Source organism: Amblyomma maculatum, chromosome 4, assembly GCF_055883805.1.
Source record: "Amblyomma maculatum isolate TAMU_Amacu chromosome 4, ASM5588380v1, whole genome shotgun sequence".
Classification (NCBI taxonomy): domain Eukaryota; kingdom Metazoa; phylum Arthropoda; class Arachnida; order Ixodida; family Ixodidae; genus Amblyomma; species Amblyomma maculatum.
The window spans coordinates 198317380-198331885 of record NC_139347.1 but is presented as its reverse complement, the minus strand read 5'-3'; the positions used below and the strand labels follow the sequence as shown (position 1 = coordinate 198331885).

Sequence of the window (14506 nt, the reverse complement as noted above, 5' to 3'; positions counted from 1 at the left end):
GCCAAGCACCGCATTATAACGGACGAACACGACCGACCTCTGCGCCAAAGCCCTTATCGTGTATCGCCGCGAGAACGGCAGGCCATTCGCGATCAATTTGAGGAAATGCTGCTTGATGACGTAATCCAGCCATCGAAGAGCCCTGGGCGGCACCAGTCGTTTTGGTCAAGAAGAAATACAGCACACTTCGATTCTGCGTTTATTACCGCCGCTTGAATAGCATAACGAAGAAGGATGTCTACCCGCTATCCCGCATCGACGATACTCTTGACCGGCTCTGCAATGCAAGGTACTTCTCATATGGACCTGAATAGCGGATATTGGCAAATTGAGGTCGACGAAAGAGATCGCGAGAAGACCGCATTCATCACACCGGACGGCCTTTATGAGTTCAAGGTGATGCCATTTGGCCTCTGCTCCGCACCAGCCACGTTTCAACAGGTAATGGACACAGTCCTGGCAGGCTTGAAGTGGCAAATTTGTTTGGTATATTTGATCGACGTTGTTGTCTTCTCGTCAAACTTTGAAGACCACCTAGAACGACTACAGACAGTGCTGGAAGCCATCAAGTCATCGGGACTAACGCTAAAAGCAGAGAAGTGTCACTTCGCCTACGAAGAACTCCGGTTCCTAGGTCACATCGTTAGCAAGGACGGTTTTCGCCCAAAAACGGAGAAAACAGCTGCAATCGCACAGTTCCCACCGCCTGCCGACAAGAAAGCTGTGCGCCGATTCCTTGGGCTGTATGCTTATTATCGACGATTTGTCAGAAACTTTTCGCGGATCACCGAACCGTTGACGCAGCTTACAAAGGCTGACGTACCTTTTACATGGGAAGCGCCGCAAGGAGAAGCCTTCGATGAACTTAAGCGAGGCCTGCAATGCCCTCCTGTACTTGGCCAATTTGATGAAAACGCCGAGACCGAAAGTCACACCGACGCGAGCAATGTGGGCCTAGGAGCCGTTCTCGTCCAGAAGAGTGCCGGAGGGGAGAAAGTAATCGCCTACGCTAGCAGGTCCCTCACAAAAGCCGAAGTCATTTACTCGACGACCGAGAAGGCGTGCCTTGCAATCATCTGGGCCACTTCTAAGTTTCGTCCATACCTATACGGCCGACCATTCAAGGTGGTAAGCGACCATCACGCGCTCTGCTGGCTGGCTAATTTGAAAGATCCTTCCGGCCGCCTTGCCAGATGGAGCCTACGACTTCAAGAATTTGACATGACTGTAGTCTATAAGTCGGGCCGGAAGCATTCCGACGCAGACTGCTTATCCCGCGCTCCCGTCGATGCTCCCCCGAAGGACGATGACGATGACGCTTTTTTGGGACCGGTAAGCGCCAGCGGTTTCGCAGAACAACAGCGATCAGACCCTGAGCTGAAAGCGCTAGCCGATTACTTGGAAGGAAAGACCGCTTCCCCTCCTGGTGTGTTCAGGCGACATTTATCATCCTTCACGTTAAGCAATGGCCTCCTCGTGAAGAAGAACTTCGCACCCAACAAGACCGCGCAGCTCCTCGTAGTGCCTAAAACCCTTCAGCAAGAAATTCTGCAGGAGTTGCACGATGAGCCTACAGCAGGCCACCTCGGATTTGCGCGTACGTTACGTCGAATCCAGGAGAAGTACTACTGGCCGCGACTGCCTGCCGAAGTTCCCCACTACGTGAAGACGTGTCGTGAGTGCCAACGACGCAAGACGCCGCCGATTAGACCAGCAGGACTGCTAAACCCGATTCCGCCACCAATCATGCCCTTTCAACAAATTGGGATGGATCTCCTTCGCCCCTTTCCAGATTCGTCTATGGGTAACAAGTTGATCATCGTGGCCACTGACTACCTTACCCGTTACGCCGAAGCAAAAGCACTACCCAATGGCACCGCGGCAAAAGTCGCCAAATGTTCTGTCGAACAAATTCTCCTGCGACATGGCGCCCCTGAAGTGCTCATCACGGACAGGGGAACGGCGTTTACGGTAGAGTTGACGCAAGCCATCCTGGAATACAGTCATAGAAGCCATCGACGAACAACTACGTACCATCCGCAGACCAATGGCCTTACGGAGCGCCGGAATAAAACGATCGCGGACGTGATCGCCATGTACGTCGACGCTGAACACAAGACCTGGGACGCCATCTTGCCGTACTTGATCTTCGCGTATAACACGGCAGTCCAGGAGACGACCAGAGCGACCCCGTTCAAGCTTGTGTACGGTAGAGAGCCCACGACGACGCTCGACGCAATGCTACCGCACGTAACCAACGAGGACAACCTCGACGTCGCCGCCTACCTGCAGCGTGCAGAGGAAGCCTGACGACTCGCGTGGCTACGGATTAAAGACCAACAGCGCACCGACAGCCGACGATACAACTTACGACGACGCCATGCAGAGTACAATCCAGGAGACCAAGGGTGGGTTTGGACACCAATTCGCCGTCGCGGATTAAGTGAAAAGTTGTTGCGTCGATACTTTTGGCCGTACAAAATCATTCGCCGCGTCGGACCACTAGACTATGAAGTCATTCCCGACGGAGCGTCAGCATCACAACGACGACGTGCCCGCCCAGAAATTGTACATGTTGTACGACTGAAGCCATATTACGCGCTTTAACGAATCTGTGGTGTTTAAACTTCGCAGTGTTTATGTTTAAGTTGCTTTGTTTTGGAACATCGAGGCGATCTTTTTTTTTTAAGGGGGGAGCAATGCCGCGAAGCCTTCAAAACAGTATTTGTTGTATTTTTAACAGCCGGCGGCATACAGGCTTATCACTCTGATTCTGGGTATCAGTTCCGTAATCTTTGTTTGTTAATGCTCGGTGTCGCGAGTCACACCTTTATCAGTTTTGTTGTAGCGCAAGATGCACCGAGATCTGTCTCGAAGGTTCTGGCCACTCGGGCGTCTTTCCACAATGTTCCAGCCCGTGCTGGTAGCTGTTTGCGACGTTATCTAGATTGTTCTGTGCAGCCTTTAAATTGAGCGTTGCCGAGTGTGACGGGCATTCTTGTCCGACGACCGATGAGCACGTTTGTTGCTATCGCCGCTGCCGAGTTGCTTAGTGCTTTTGCGGGCGCAAGTCAGCCCAATAAAGAGTTCTTTCAGGGCAATCATCGACCCTTCATTTGTGTTGTCGACCTTGTCACCCCTACGTGACAATATAACGACTACGACATTGCTGACTTGAGACTCCTACTAACTACTCACACCTAAAAATGCAGCTCTGTTACACCTGACCTTCCTTGTGTACATGGACGTCAGCTTTTGAATAACCTGTAGCTCCACATTTATGGTCGACAATGCATAATCCGCTCCTCATACTCCACCACTTTTTTTCATGGCGCAAAACTCTTTACCGCCTTTTCTGACTTCGTGAAACCTTCTTGTCATGCTAATCACCACGTCCTGCTTCTCATCATCGTTTTCCTCCTCGTTCGCGATCGTGACTATAGGTTTGTATTATGAGATACTACGGGCTTCAAGGAGAGATGCTAGAGGTACGGAAAGGAGCTACAGCTTGCATTAAGCTATATTTACTTAGAGATGCGCTAACAAATACAAAGTGATAGCGCAATCCATAAGCGCACTTCCACGTGCAGATGACTGAAGACCAATTAACCCCAGAGTAAAGCTTTGGCACTAAGCTAGTGATAATCAAATCAGCTCATGTGTCATCACGGTTCATGCCTCGATCGGCGATCTCTTAAAATTTTTTCTAATGCTTCTCGAAGTACGTCTTCGCCACCAACACGGCGCTATTTAGTTGCATTTCATTTGTTTATAATATAAACACACCTTGGCAAATATTATCCCGAACCCTACAATATCTTGTTAATAATGAACACCTTTGAGAGGGGCAGAAATGCAGCCGTATTTTTTTAAGATTCCCACCTTTACCCACCCAACTCTTCAACTTTATGCATCGTGGTAGGACTGCTGCGTTGAGGAAAACATGAGAAGTTGCTCGCTCAGTGAGGTTAAAAAATTCGGGGACACTTCGGCGTCTAAAGTGATGAAAGGTGAAAGCCTGAGTGCTGCATTCTGCTATGCGACTGTTGGACGTGTAGTGATGAATGCTGCTACGAGTAAAGCGATCGACTACTTTTTCACATTCTGCGAATGCATTTATGCTGTGAATACTGCTTGGCAGCGTCGATGTCGCGCTCTTTGTATCTTCGCAGTGGTTGTACGTTTACTGTTGTGCGGTTAATTTTACCTGGAACGCCGCATTATTTAGCAAATAATTAATTACGTACGCGAATGACAGTAATTAGTAATCCGGAAGTAGTTATAATCATTATTTAATGATTAATTTATTAGTCGTTCTTGATCACTCACGAATTAGTAATAAATAATAATAATTGAGCATTTATTGGCATATGGCCGTATAGGACACACATTTGCGCATACTGCGGTGGTGCTCTGTGATTGGTCGAGACGGGATGACGTCATAGAGGTCTCGACCAATCAGAGCCGCCGCAAAAGCATGACACTTTTGCTGACGACAACGATGACGCAAGAAAGGCTTTCTACCGCGCGGCGCTTAATTCCTGCTGTTTGGTTGCGATTCGGTTAATGTAAGACATGAACAGATACGTGCTCAATGTGCAAGATATTAAAGGAAGTAATCTAGCCAATTGTTTTATGCGAGTAATCTCTGCGTAACATAGTGAGCAATAAATCCATTTGCCCAACATCATGTAACTTGACTGCCATTAAATAACAGTGTGCTGGAAGGGAACAGTGGGCTCATTGCCGTGTCCCTGGATCGCTCCGCCGTAGTGCATTCCAACTAGAAACCAGTTCCAGCGTCCGCCAGGGGCGCTGACGCCTGCTTCACCTGAAATATAAAATATTCAGCCTTTCCAATTCGATTCTTCTGGTTGAAATTCATGCACTTTTTTACTTTCTGTATGAGCCCTAGTACTGCGTGAGGCTCGAGCTTCTTAGGTTTCCATGTCATTTAAGAGCCATATCTGATCTATATGAATGATCGGCTTAACTCGTGAATTAAGCAGCAATGCTCTAATGTTGAGTGCCATGTGTGATTGGGGAAACGTTTATTGCGTGTAATTCCCGCTGCAGACCGATAGTTGCAAAAAGAAAAGTAATCTTAGCTATAGCCTAAAGCATTTATTCAAGAAAATGGTTTAGGGCGCAAAGGACATTGCCACGCAACGTCAACGCTGGAGAGGGTCGCCTCAGGCCACGTTGTTTTTTTACAGGATATGGTTAGGTTTTCTTGGCCAGCCGATACTGTGGGGCGAACGCCTGCATTTATTTCGCGAAACTTCTGTTAAGCTGGGAAGGAATGTCTGCCAATAGCGTGCAGTCTAGCTGGGCTCTTTCTGAACGTAAGGCGATGCTCCTATGATTTATAGGATTTATAAAGGTTTCTTTCGCTAAGTGGCCACGTTAAACTTCCACTCAGTGGTATTTTAACTGTGGAAAAAGGGTTACTGTGATCGGGACATTATCGAAACTATTGTGCACATTCTGACGGCATGGTACGCGCCGTGTAGGTGAGCTCTCGGCAAACTCATCTGCATCTGTAATGGAAAGCAGCGCCCACGCCCCGTAGGTCTCCCATACCGGCGGTACTTTTTTTTTTTTTTACTGCACACACCAAGATAGAGCAAAACTAGAGTGCATTACAGCTCACAAATATTACATTTCGTGGGCCAAATGCAGCATATGCGTACCCGCCCTACATCGCCGCGCTTACCAACTTCATGTGACATAGCGAACAGCGCCGTCTGCTGCGGTCGACATGAGGTGCGCCATGCGCAGCCGCCTTGTGAGCTCACAGCGATTCGCGATTACTCTAGAACACTATATATTTAAGGTATTCTTTTTTATGTGCTGAATTTGCGTGCTGATTTTTCTACAACACATGCGGAACTTTGTTTTTCTTGTATATGTTTGAAAACGGTAATCGTTTTAAATGAATGTACTTTCTGGACCAAACACGAACAGTGAAGTCCTCTAAAATTTATGTTAATATTAAGAAGGGACTTTACTGTCTACAGGTCTGAGGCGCCATCTCTCGAGAGAAAAAGCAGTTGCAGAAGTTCCGGAACGTCAATAACATGACGCCAGGCGCGACTATCGATTCGTACGAGTAGTTTTCGCCACTGAGTGGAGGTGCCGCCACATTCTCGCACCAGCCTCTACTATGCGGTGGCAGCAAAATTGGGAGAAAGAAGCACGCTAATCCATAGACATCAGCCAATAGAAATCAGCCAAGCACAATACCTTTTTGGCTACTCAGCACATGTAGCAAAGCAAATATGGTGACGAAGAAAAGAAGAAATAAACGGACCGTTGGGTATCTGCGGAAAATAAATACAAGGAAAGCACAGCATGGCTCCATAAGCAAAACTATAAATATGTATTTTTAAACACTGAACTGACGTGCGGGCTTTTTCAAGCTATGAAAAAGAAACCTGCAGCAGCTCTCTGTTCACTTCGTTTTGAGACGAGAAAGCCCCTAGCGTGCCCTTAATTGGGCAAGCAGTTGCCTAATCTACGTCATGTAGAAAGTGTCCGTCCCCGGCAACGAGGCGGCCCATGATTTAGCCCGAGATCTCAACTTCCGGGCAAACGCGGAGCCGCCCGACTGCTTGGCGATGAACGAACGTTTGCAAACCTATAAAGAAATAATCGAAAATTACAGATTAGGAAGACGTCTGATGCCGCCACCGGATCCTAGCTTAAATAATAAAGAGGCCATAGCCTGGCAGCGACTACAAGCCGGAAATTTCCCGAACCCTGTCTGGTTGTTTCACACCCAGATAGATGAGAGAAAAAATAATAAATGTAAAGCCTGCGAAGCGACCCTCGACCATATACTTTGGGAAGGCCTAAGTCTCCGAGTGCTGGGGACAATGCAAAAGTAGAGAAGCCTGGGTAACCCTGCTGCGAAGCGACGTCCCCGCTGACCAGCAAAAAGCCGTCCGCCTGGCGGCTGAGGCCGCGAATAACCAATGTATATTCGCCAGTCCTTCGTCGCGGAGGTTCCAGCCCCCGTTCCTAAGGCCTGCGTGCCAGGAGCGGAGAGTAGGGGCCTCTCAAATTGGTGGAAATTGAAGTTTAATCATCAATCATCATCGTATGAACTATTCTGCATAGACTGAATATTTCGGGTGAAAAGAGTTAATTAATGAGCGACCATGGTCACTTAAAATATTTCGAAAGCTCATGCACACACAAATATAACGCATTCTCACTGCATAAGCAATCTAGATCGCCCCTTGCTTTTTTATTGCTCGAAAAAAATTCTCTTTTCAAGTAACAGCTTTGGCAAAATAAGGAGGACATTTAAGCACTGCCTTTAGAAGTATGATGCGATTGCATCTCGCAGACACGTAAAATATTTTTATTTTTTCACCTTTATATATTTTATTTTTCAATTTTATAATTTTTCATAAACCAACAGTTAGCATCATCAAATATTGGCTTTTCATTCTGCTCAGTCCAAAACCTTTGAGTTCATTTTCTAACTTCCAACTACTTCATATAATAATTGATCAATTACAGTCTAAATTTGCTTAATTAGCTTCATGTAACATGAGCGTTTCACTCTGAGCATTTTGACACCCTTGAGCCCCCATTGTTTCTAATTTTTCATTTTTTCAAATATTTCAAGCAATTAATTTACGAACTATACGCACTAAAGCTTTTGTCATCATTATCAAGCATTCGCGCTTCATTCTGGGCGTTTTGACAGCTTGAGACCCTTTTTTCTTAATTCCTCATTTTCCTTCTTTAATCCATGAAATATTTACAATGATTTCATCAATTCGCCTTTGCCTATCACGCAATCACTACAACCATAAATTACCATGATACATTCTTTTGCGCATGCAACAATTATTTGCCACGCGCGTCTCCGGGAAGTAGTACTGAGCGAACTGTATAAGCTATCGCTAAATTGTGATAGACATTTGGCCGGCACACGAACAGGATAGAGAGAAGTGCCAAGAGGCCAAGTAGCACACAATACGGAGCCCTCCTGGGAACCGTATGGGCAAGTTGGGCTGGGGCCGACCACAATACCCATGAGGGCCCGCCCTCTTTAGGGATCCAGCGGGCAAGCCTAAATTGGCATTGCCCCTGATTTTCCCATTGGGCATCATATAGGCGTGACAAGAGCTAACTGAGTACATATTCCGGCATCTGGCAGGGTGCCTATTGGGCAATTTTCGGGCTGATGCAAAGCAATTTTGGCTCTATGTTGAATAACCCTGGGCTAACCTAAATGGGGCTGCCCAGTCAAAAGCCCAATAGGTCCAGCATGGCCGCGGCGGGGATGAAAACGGGCATGCCCGCACATTGTCTACGTGATACCCTTCAGGGGTACTCGAGGGAAGGTCAGATGGAACTATGGGCTTCATGCAGAAAACTTCTGGCCTACCCCAAATGGGGGTCCCAACCAAAAACCTTGATAGTTACCGAATGGCATGTGGCGGGGTTGGAAAGTGCTCATACGTATTTCTTCCTACATCTGTCTCTTGCGGGGTACTTTAGAGCAGATGCGATGCAAATGTGGGCCTTAAGCAAACAGAAGATGAGCTAGCCCAAATGGGGCTTCCCACCCAAAAGCCAAGTAGGTCCCGCTTGGGTAGTAGCCTGGCTGAAAAGCGGGCATGCCTCTACGCTGCCCACACGATACTTTTTGGGGGTACGTGAGGGCAAATTATTGCAACATATATTCGTACTCTATGCGGTAAAAATCAGATGAGTCCAATTGGGGCTGCCCATTGAATCCCGCAGTTGGTCCAAATTTGGCTGTATAGGCGGGCTTACCACTCGAAACTTCTCCGTCCTATAATTAATGGTGCATTTATTTATGTAATTCACAATATACGCGCCGTCAATTGCCTCTTCTTTGCATTTCACATAACTGTTCCAAGCATTTTGATGCCAATACTAAACACTATCTTTTTTACTCTGGCAACTTTGTTAAATATGCAGTATTGGCAGAACATATTGTTACGTGGTGGCATGACAAGCGATGGAATACGGCGACACAACAGAAACAGAACGCTGTGATGACATGACGATGAAATATGCTTTTAATGGCCAGCGGGCTGGGGCGAGCGCTCCGCCCCGCACCACTGCCCGCTTCGTCATCTTCGTAGCATTACCCGGGGCCACCAAGCGATCGTCCCGATCGATTGCTAGAAGTCCAATGCATGAAGCAACGATGAACACAGACACTCGATTAGGACATAAAACGCTGGACACCACACTGAATAGGAAGATGCGATGAATGCTTGCCCCGGAGCATCAGGTCCAACCTTCATCGTTTGCCGAAGGCCAAGGCTCGTGGACACGCCGAACGGCTTGGGCGGGGGTGCTGTCTTCGTTCTAGTGGTCGTGAGGTCGCTTCGTCGTGGCGTCGGTCGGGTCGGTTTTGGGCTCTTCCTGGTCGTCGTGTGTTGTGGTCAGGGCTGGGGACGGGGCTGGGGAGAGCGATTGGTCGGGTCTGTCACAAAGGGCTGGGGTAAAGCTGGGAGGCGATCTCCACGGGCTCTCGGCCGATGGACACGGCGTACGGTTGGCTTCGACGGGGCACAGCGAGGATGGGGATGAACCGCACCTCCAACCAAATGTTACGTGGTGGCATGACAAGCGATGGAACACGGCGACACAACAGAAACAGAACGACGTGATGACATGACGATGAAGTATGCTTTTAATGGCCAGCGGGTCTGGCGCGAGCGCTCCGCCCCGCACAACTGCCCGCTTCGTCATCTTCGTAGCAATATACAGCGGTAACTATTCCGCTTAACGACTATCTAGTGAACTACCCCCTATTTTCCCTGTGCCATTATTATTTGATACAGCATCAAAATAATTTTCCAAACCAACATTTAGGGGACAATGTGGGCTAGCCCATATTGTTGTAGCGTTGGGAATAAATCTGCCTTATGCTGCAGAGTGTTGAATACAAGGTAAAGAAATAGTTCTTGGTATTTCACACTTGACGGCTAATGGAACTTGGGCAGTTCCGAAAGTACCAGATTCAACACATGGAGACAACACATGGCCCAGCCTAAACCAGGCTATCCTCCGCAAAACCCGCGCCGCTACGATTCAGTATTGGAGTGATTAACCGGCATGAGCATTAAAACGTTGATCAATGGGGCGGCACCCGCCTCTACAAAAGTAGGGCGGGTTAGTGATTTTGGTATGCTGCCCAGATTTGGATATACCGGCCAACGGACAGCCGTATTTGGGTTGCTCACACGGGTACGAATTGAGACCGATCATGGCACAGTTGGGCCGCCCACACTGGGCCCCTCTGGGTATGAGTTGCAAATCCCACAATGGGGCGGCCCGTATGGGCTGCCATTGTTCGCCCAGCGCGGGCCCCCACATCATAGCCCACTTTGTGCTACTTGGGAAGGGATAAAGTTTTTATATCAAATAGGCATATAGTAGATGGATGGATCTCGTATTTTGAATTTTCTAAAGTTATCGCATGAGTTCCTAGCGATTGGTGTTTGTTTTCCTTCCATTGTTCATGTTTAGTTTCGTCAAACGCGACCACATGGATAAGAGTATCTGCGAATTGCAAAGAAGCCACCAAGTCTGCATCCTATATCACTATGGTGCCGTTGAAAGTCCATCGGCTCATCGTGTTTTTACCAATAACATTCAATTGTGTAACGAATTTTTAACCTTTAAAAAGAAAGCGCTTGTGAATTGTCTGATTAAAAACAGGTGGCGCCACCCATTCGCATTCAGGTATTTTGTTTGTAACTCGTGGAGACAGGTATTGGTGCAGCCAACACATTAGTAATAAACTGTGCAATAAACTGCGACAGTGTTTTGGCATGAATAAAGAACTTTTGGCAGTAAAAACAAAAACAAAAACAAAATAAGAGATTCAGCATTCGCTAGCACCATTAACCGCTACACTAAGTTTGTCTCCTCTCTCTCTCTCTCTCTCTCTCTCTCTCTCTCTCTCTCTCTCTCTCTCTCTCTCTCTCTCTCTCTCTCCCGGCAAACAGGGTTCGTGCTCTACTGGAAGTCCGAGTCGGGCGACTGGAGCGAACAGGGCGTCGACGGCGCGGCCACATCACACACCTTCCAGGACCTGAACTGCGGAACCCGCTACCACTTCTACTCAGTGGCCTTCAACGATGTCGGCCGCAGTGAGCCAAGCTCCAGCGTCAGCGCCACCACGTCCGGAGGAGGCAAGGCTTCCTTTCCATAGCTCCCGCCAGCACAAAGTTGTTTATGCCTCATTTTATTGCTTTAAGGCTTAAAAAACAAAGCAGGAATAACTGATCGGTTGTCAGACACATTTCGCTGGTAATCGCTCTGCGTATTTTCTTACTGTAAGTAAGGTTGTGGTACCTGAATTTCTAACATACATGTCGTTTTCATCATGAGAAGCTGCAATCACCCATTGTACTCATCGTGGTTGGCCACCTTTGTCAACTTGCTGTGACAGATATACTTCCTAGGCGCTCGGTAAGAAGGTCCACAGGAATTTATTATAATATCTAAGGTAGGTTCAGACGAGCACTAAGCGTATTTCAATTCAATTCAATTGTTTATTTCCACAAAATATATAGAGAAGGCTGAAGAAAACAACTGGACTGAAGCAGCTTGAGGAGTTGTCGACCTCCCTTACAAGCAGCAGCACAGGAACGATGCACGGATAACCTCTGAAATCAAAGGCGCAATGTCTTTTTTTCTTTTCATGGCAGCTTTTTGAAACATAAACACATTTAGAACAAAACGGTGTTTGACCTTTCGGCATATTTTTTTCCGATTCTAAAATATTGACACATCTATTTCGCTCTCCAAATGAATTTTTTTGGCGTTGCTAGAATCCATGTCAAGATTAAAATGTCCCACGACAACCCTTATGTTAGTCTCAATAAAAAAAAGAAAAATTAGAGCCTTGGTCAAAATGGAAATGATTTCATAAACAGATCTATGAGATGGGCGATAACAAACCGCAGAGAGTGCATTTTGCCCTTCAACAAAAGCATCTCATAATCCTTCGTAATACAAGATAATTAAGATAGTAGATCACATTGTATTGAAGCTCTTGCTAACAGCGACACAACTCCAAGCTCCTGTGTTTTCTAATCACAAAGAATAGCTTCTTTTTCTGGCAAATTAAAGACGCCAAAATCATTTCTATACCGAGTGTCAGAAATCATAATGATATCACAATTGTCACTACTTTCAGAAACTGTCAGGTTGAGATATTTTGCTATTGAAAGGCTACACATTATTATGCATGAAGCTTAATTCCTCTCTAATACGTAATGAGGTAAAACACACTTTCTTGGTTAAACAACCAAAATAATTCAATAATAATAAATTAAACAATGAAACAAAAATATTTTACACAGATCGAACGTTATATTCACAACTGATAACAACTGCATTGACGTCAAGTGCCTTGCGTGCCAGTACCTTTCCATTTACATGCCAAACAAATTGAAACCGATTGACCACAACTTTCTTTGAAAACATAGAACAGCTCTCCAATAGGCGCAGTCATGTTTTGGTGTATGCAAAGATTGTTGTGGCCTCTTGGGACTGTTCGTTTACGCTAACCGAATGTCCCTAGTTTCCTAAAGCGTAAACATTATGACGATACCAGACTTTAAAGACTTTCCAGGCACTTGGTGAGACACCGTGACATTATCCTTGTTCAGAAAAGTGACCTGAAGTGACTTTGCCACATGAACAAATTTGGACAGCAAGTCTTCACCCGCAGTCACTGGAACGCCGTACAACCCGTGGTTCAAACGCCTGCTGCGCCACTCAAGGCCATCAACATCCACTTATAGCTGCTTCGGTTCTCGCGGTGCATTTAAACTTTTGATGATATCCCCTCGTTGTTCTGCATCTTTATACCCTTCTCACTGCCAAACGTTGTCAGATAGTATCAAATGTATCTGTTATCATCTGAATGCAATTTGTAATGTGTTTTACTGTAGCCGGCAGTTCTAGACATTAACTCAGTTTGTTATCTATATAAGCCAGCTTTGTTACCAAATTAGGTTTGGCTTGGGGTTTGTGAGGTTTAACGTCCCAAAGCGAATCGGGCTATGAGAGACACCGTAGAGGAGGACTCCAGAATTTTCGACCACATGGGGTTCCACAATGTGTACTGACATTGCATCGTGAAATATGGAATGTGCCGACACCACGGGTGAAGTACTGTAAACAGTTGTTAAATATGTTGAGCGAAGCCTCATTTAACCTACTTACTGAATTCAATGCCGACATTAAATTGTTTTTAACAAGTTTGCATACGTGGTGTGCATAAAATTCTTTATTGACCATGTGCTGTATATTGTTATGTAACATTAAGTACTTTTGTTCGTTTATATCAAGATATATAATTTTAATAATTACCGTATACTCGATGAAGTAACACGTGTTTTTATTATTTGTACTTACCTGCGAAGCAATGATACGATGGCCGTACCTGTTCAAAAGCAAACTTGTAAGGAGCCTGGACCAAAGTCAAGCCTTTGCCACGGCGTTTAGTCCTAAGAAAGCAAGAATTGATTGATTGATTGATTGATTGATTGATTGATTGATTGATTGATTGATTGATTGATTAATAACGCATGGGTGTCTGGCTTTTCGGCTCAGTCGAAAAGCGGCCGCATGCTGCCGCTTGCTCTTATAAGCAGAAGAGCAACGGCGCAAAGATGCTATTCTATGAAACCAGAGTAAAACAACACATTGCAACACGCAAGGTGCAACGCTTCCAACGCTTCTACGTGTTTTCCACGTCTAATCAAGGGGATCATAGAGCGGCGGTGTGCGTGAATCTTTTGCATCTTTAAATTAAAATATATTTTATTGCAGCAAATGAGTCTTTAGCAAATATATTTTCATTTTTGATAACACAGAGCACTGGAATTAAGAGTATGCTTAAGCTCTTCCATAAGAGTAGACGCGATAGCACCTTTAACATGCCCTTTTAAGTCTGTGAATTTTCGGTAGTGTGAGAGAGTGGCGCAGCGTTTTGGAAAGTATTAACACCTTTATTTTCTTTGGTTTTCACTGAAATTAAAGACACAGCTTCTCTCTCACTTACTCATCTGAGAAACTTACAATGAACGGCATAATATTAGAGGTGCACATGTGGTCGATTCTGACTCGATTCTAACGCAGATATCTGGGTGAGTTGGTAGGAATACATAGCTAACAAAAGCGCTTTGCGTCCCTGTACTCTCTGCGTCCGTCCTTATGCGCTCATGTTAGCTATCAATCATAAGCTAGCCTCCAGTTTGCATACCTGATGGGTACTAAATGGAAATATGAAACCACCCTTAACGCTGCACAACAAACGGCCGAGTCACAGTTTTGATAAATCAGCACGTACTAATTTTTCCCGACACGTTTCTCGATTCTGGATTCTTACAACAGGGATCTGTTCTCGACCAAACTAGCTAGCTGTATGCACTATCTAGGAAAACTGGACATATATTGCTTATGGAAGAAAAAGTTCTAAAAAAAA

General features: G+C 45.9%; 1 protein-coding gene across 1 annotated transcript in view; it reads left to right on the top strand.

Annotated features, from left to right (window-relative positions):
- LOC146193971 (cell adhesion molecule Dscam1-like) overlaps positions 1-14506 on the top strand; it is a 121740-nt gene that overhangs the window by 83961 nt on the left and 23273 nt on the right. The window contains exon 14 of the mRNA XM_084600663.1: positions 11013-11198. Coding sequence (XP_084456789.1) covers positions 11013-11198 — 186 coding nt within the window. The remainder of the gene's footprint in view (positions 1-11012; positions 11199-14506) is intronic.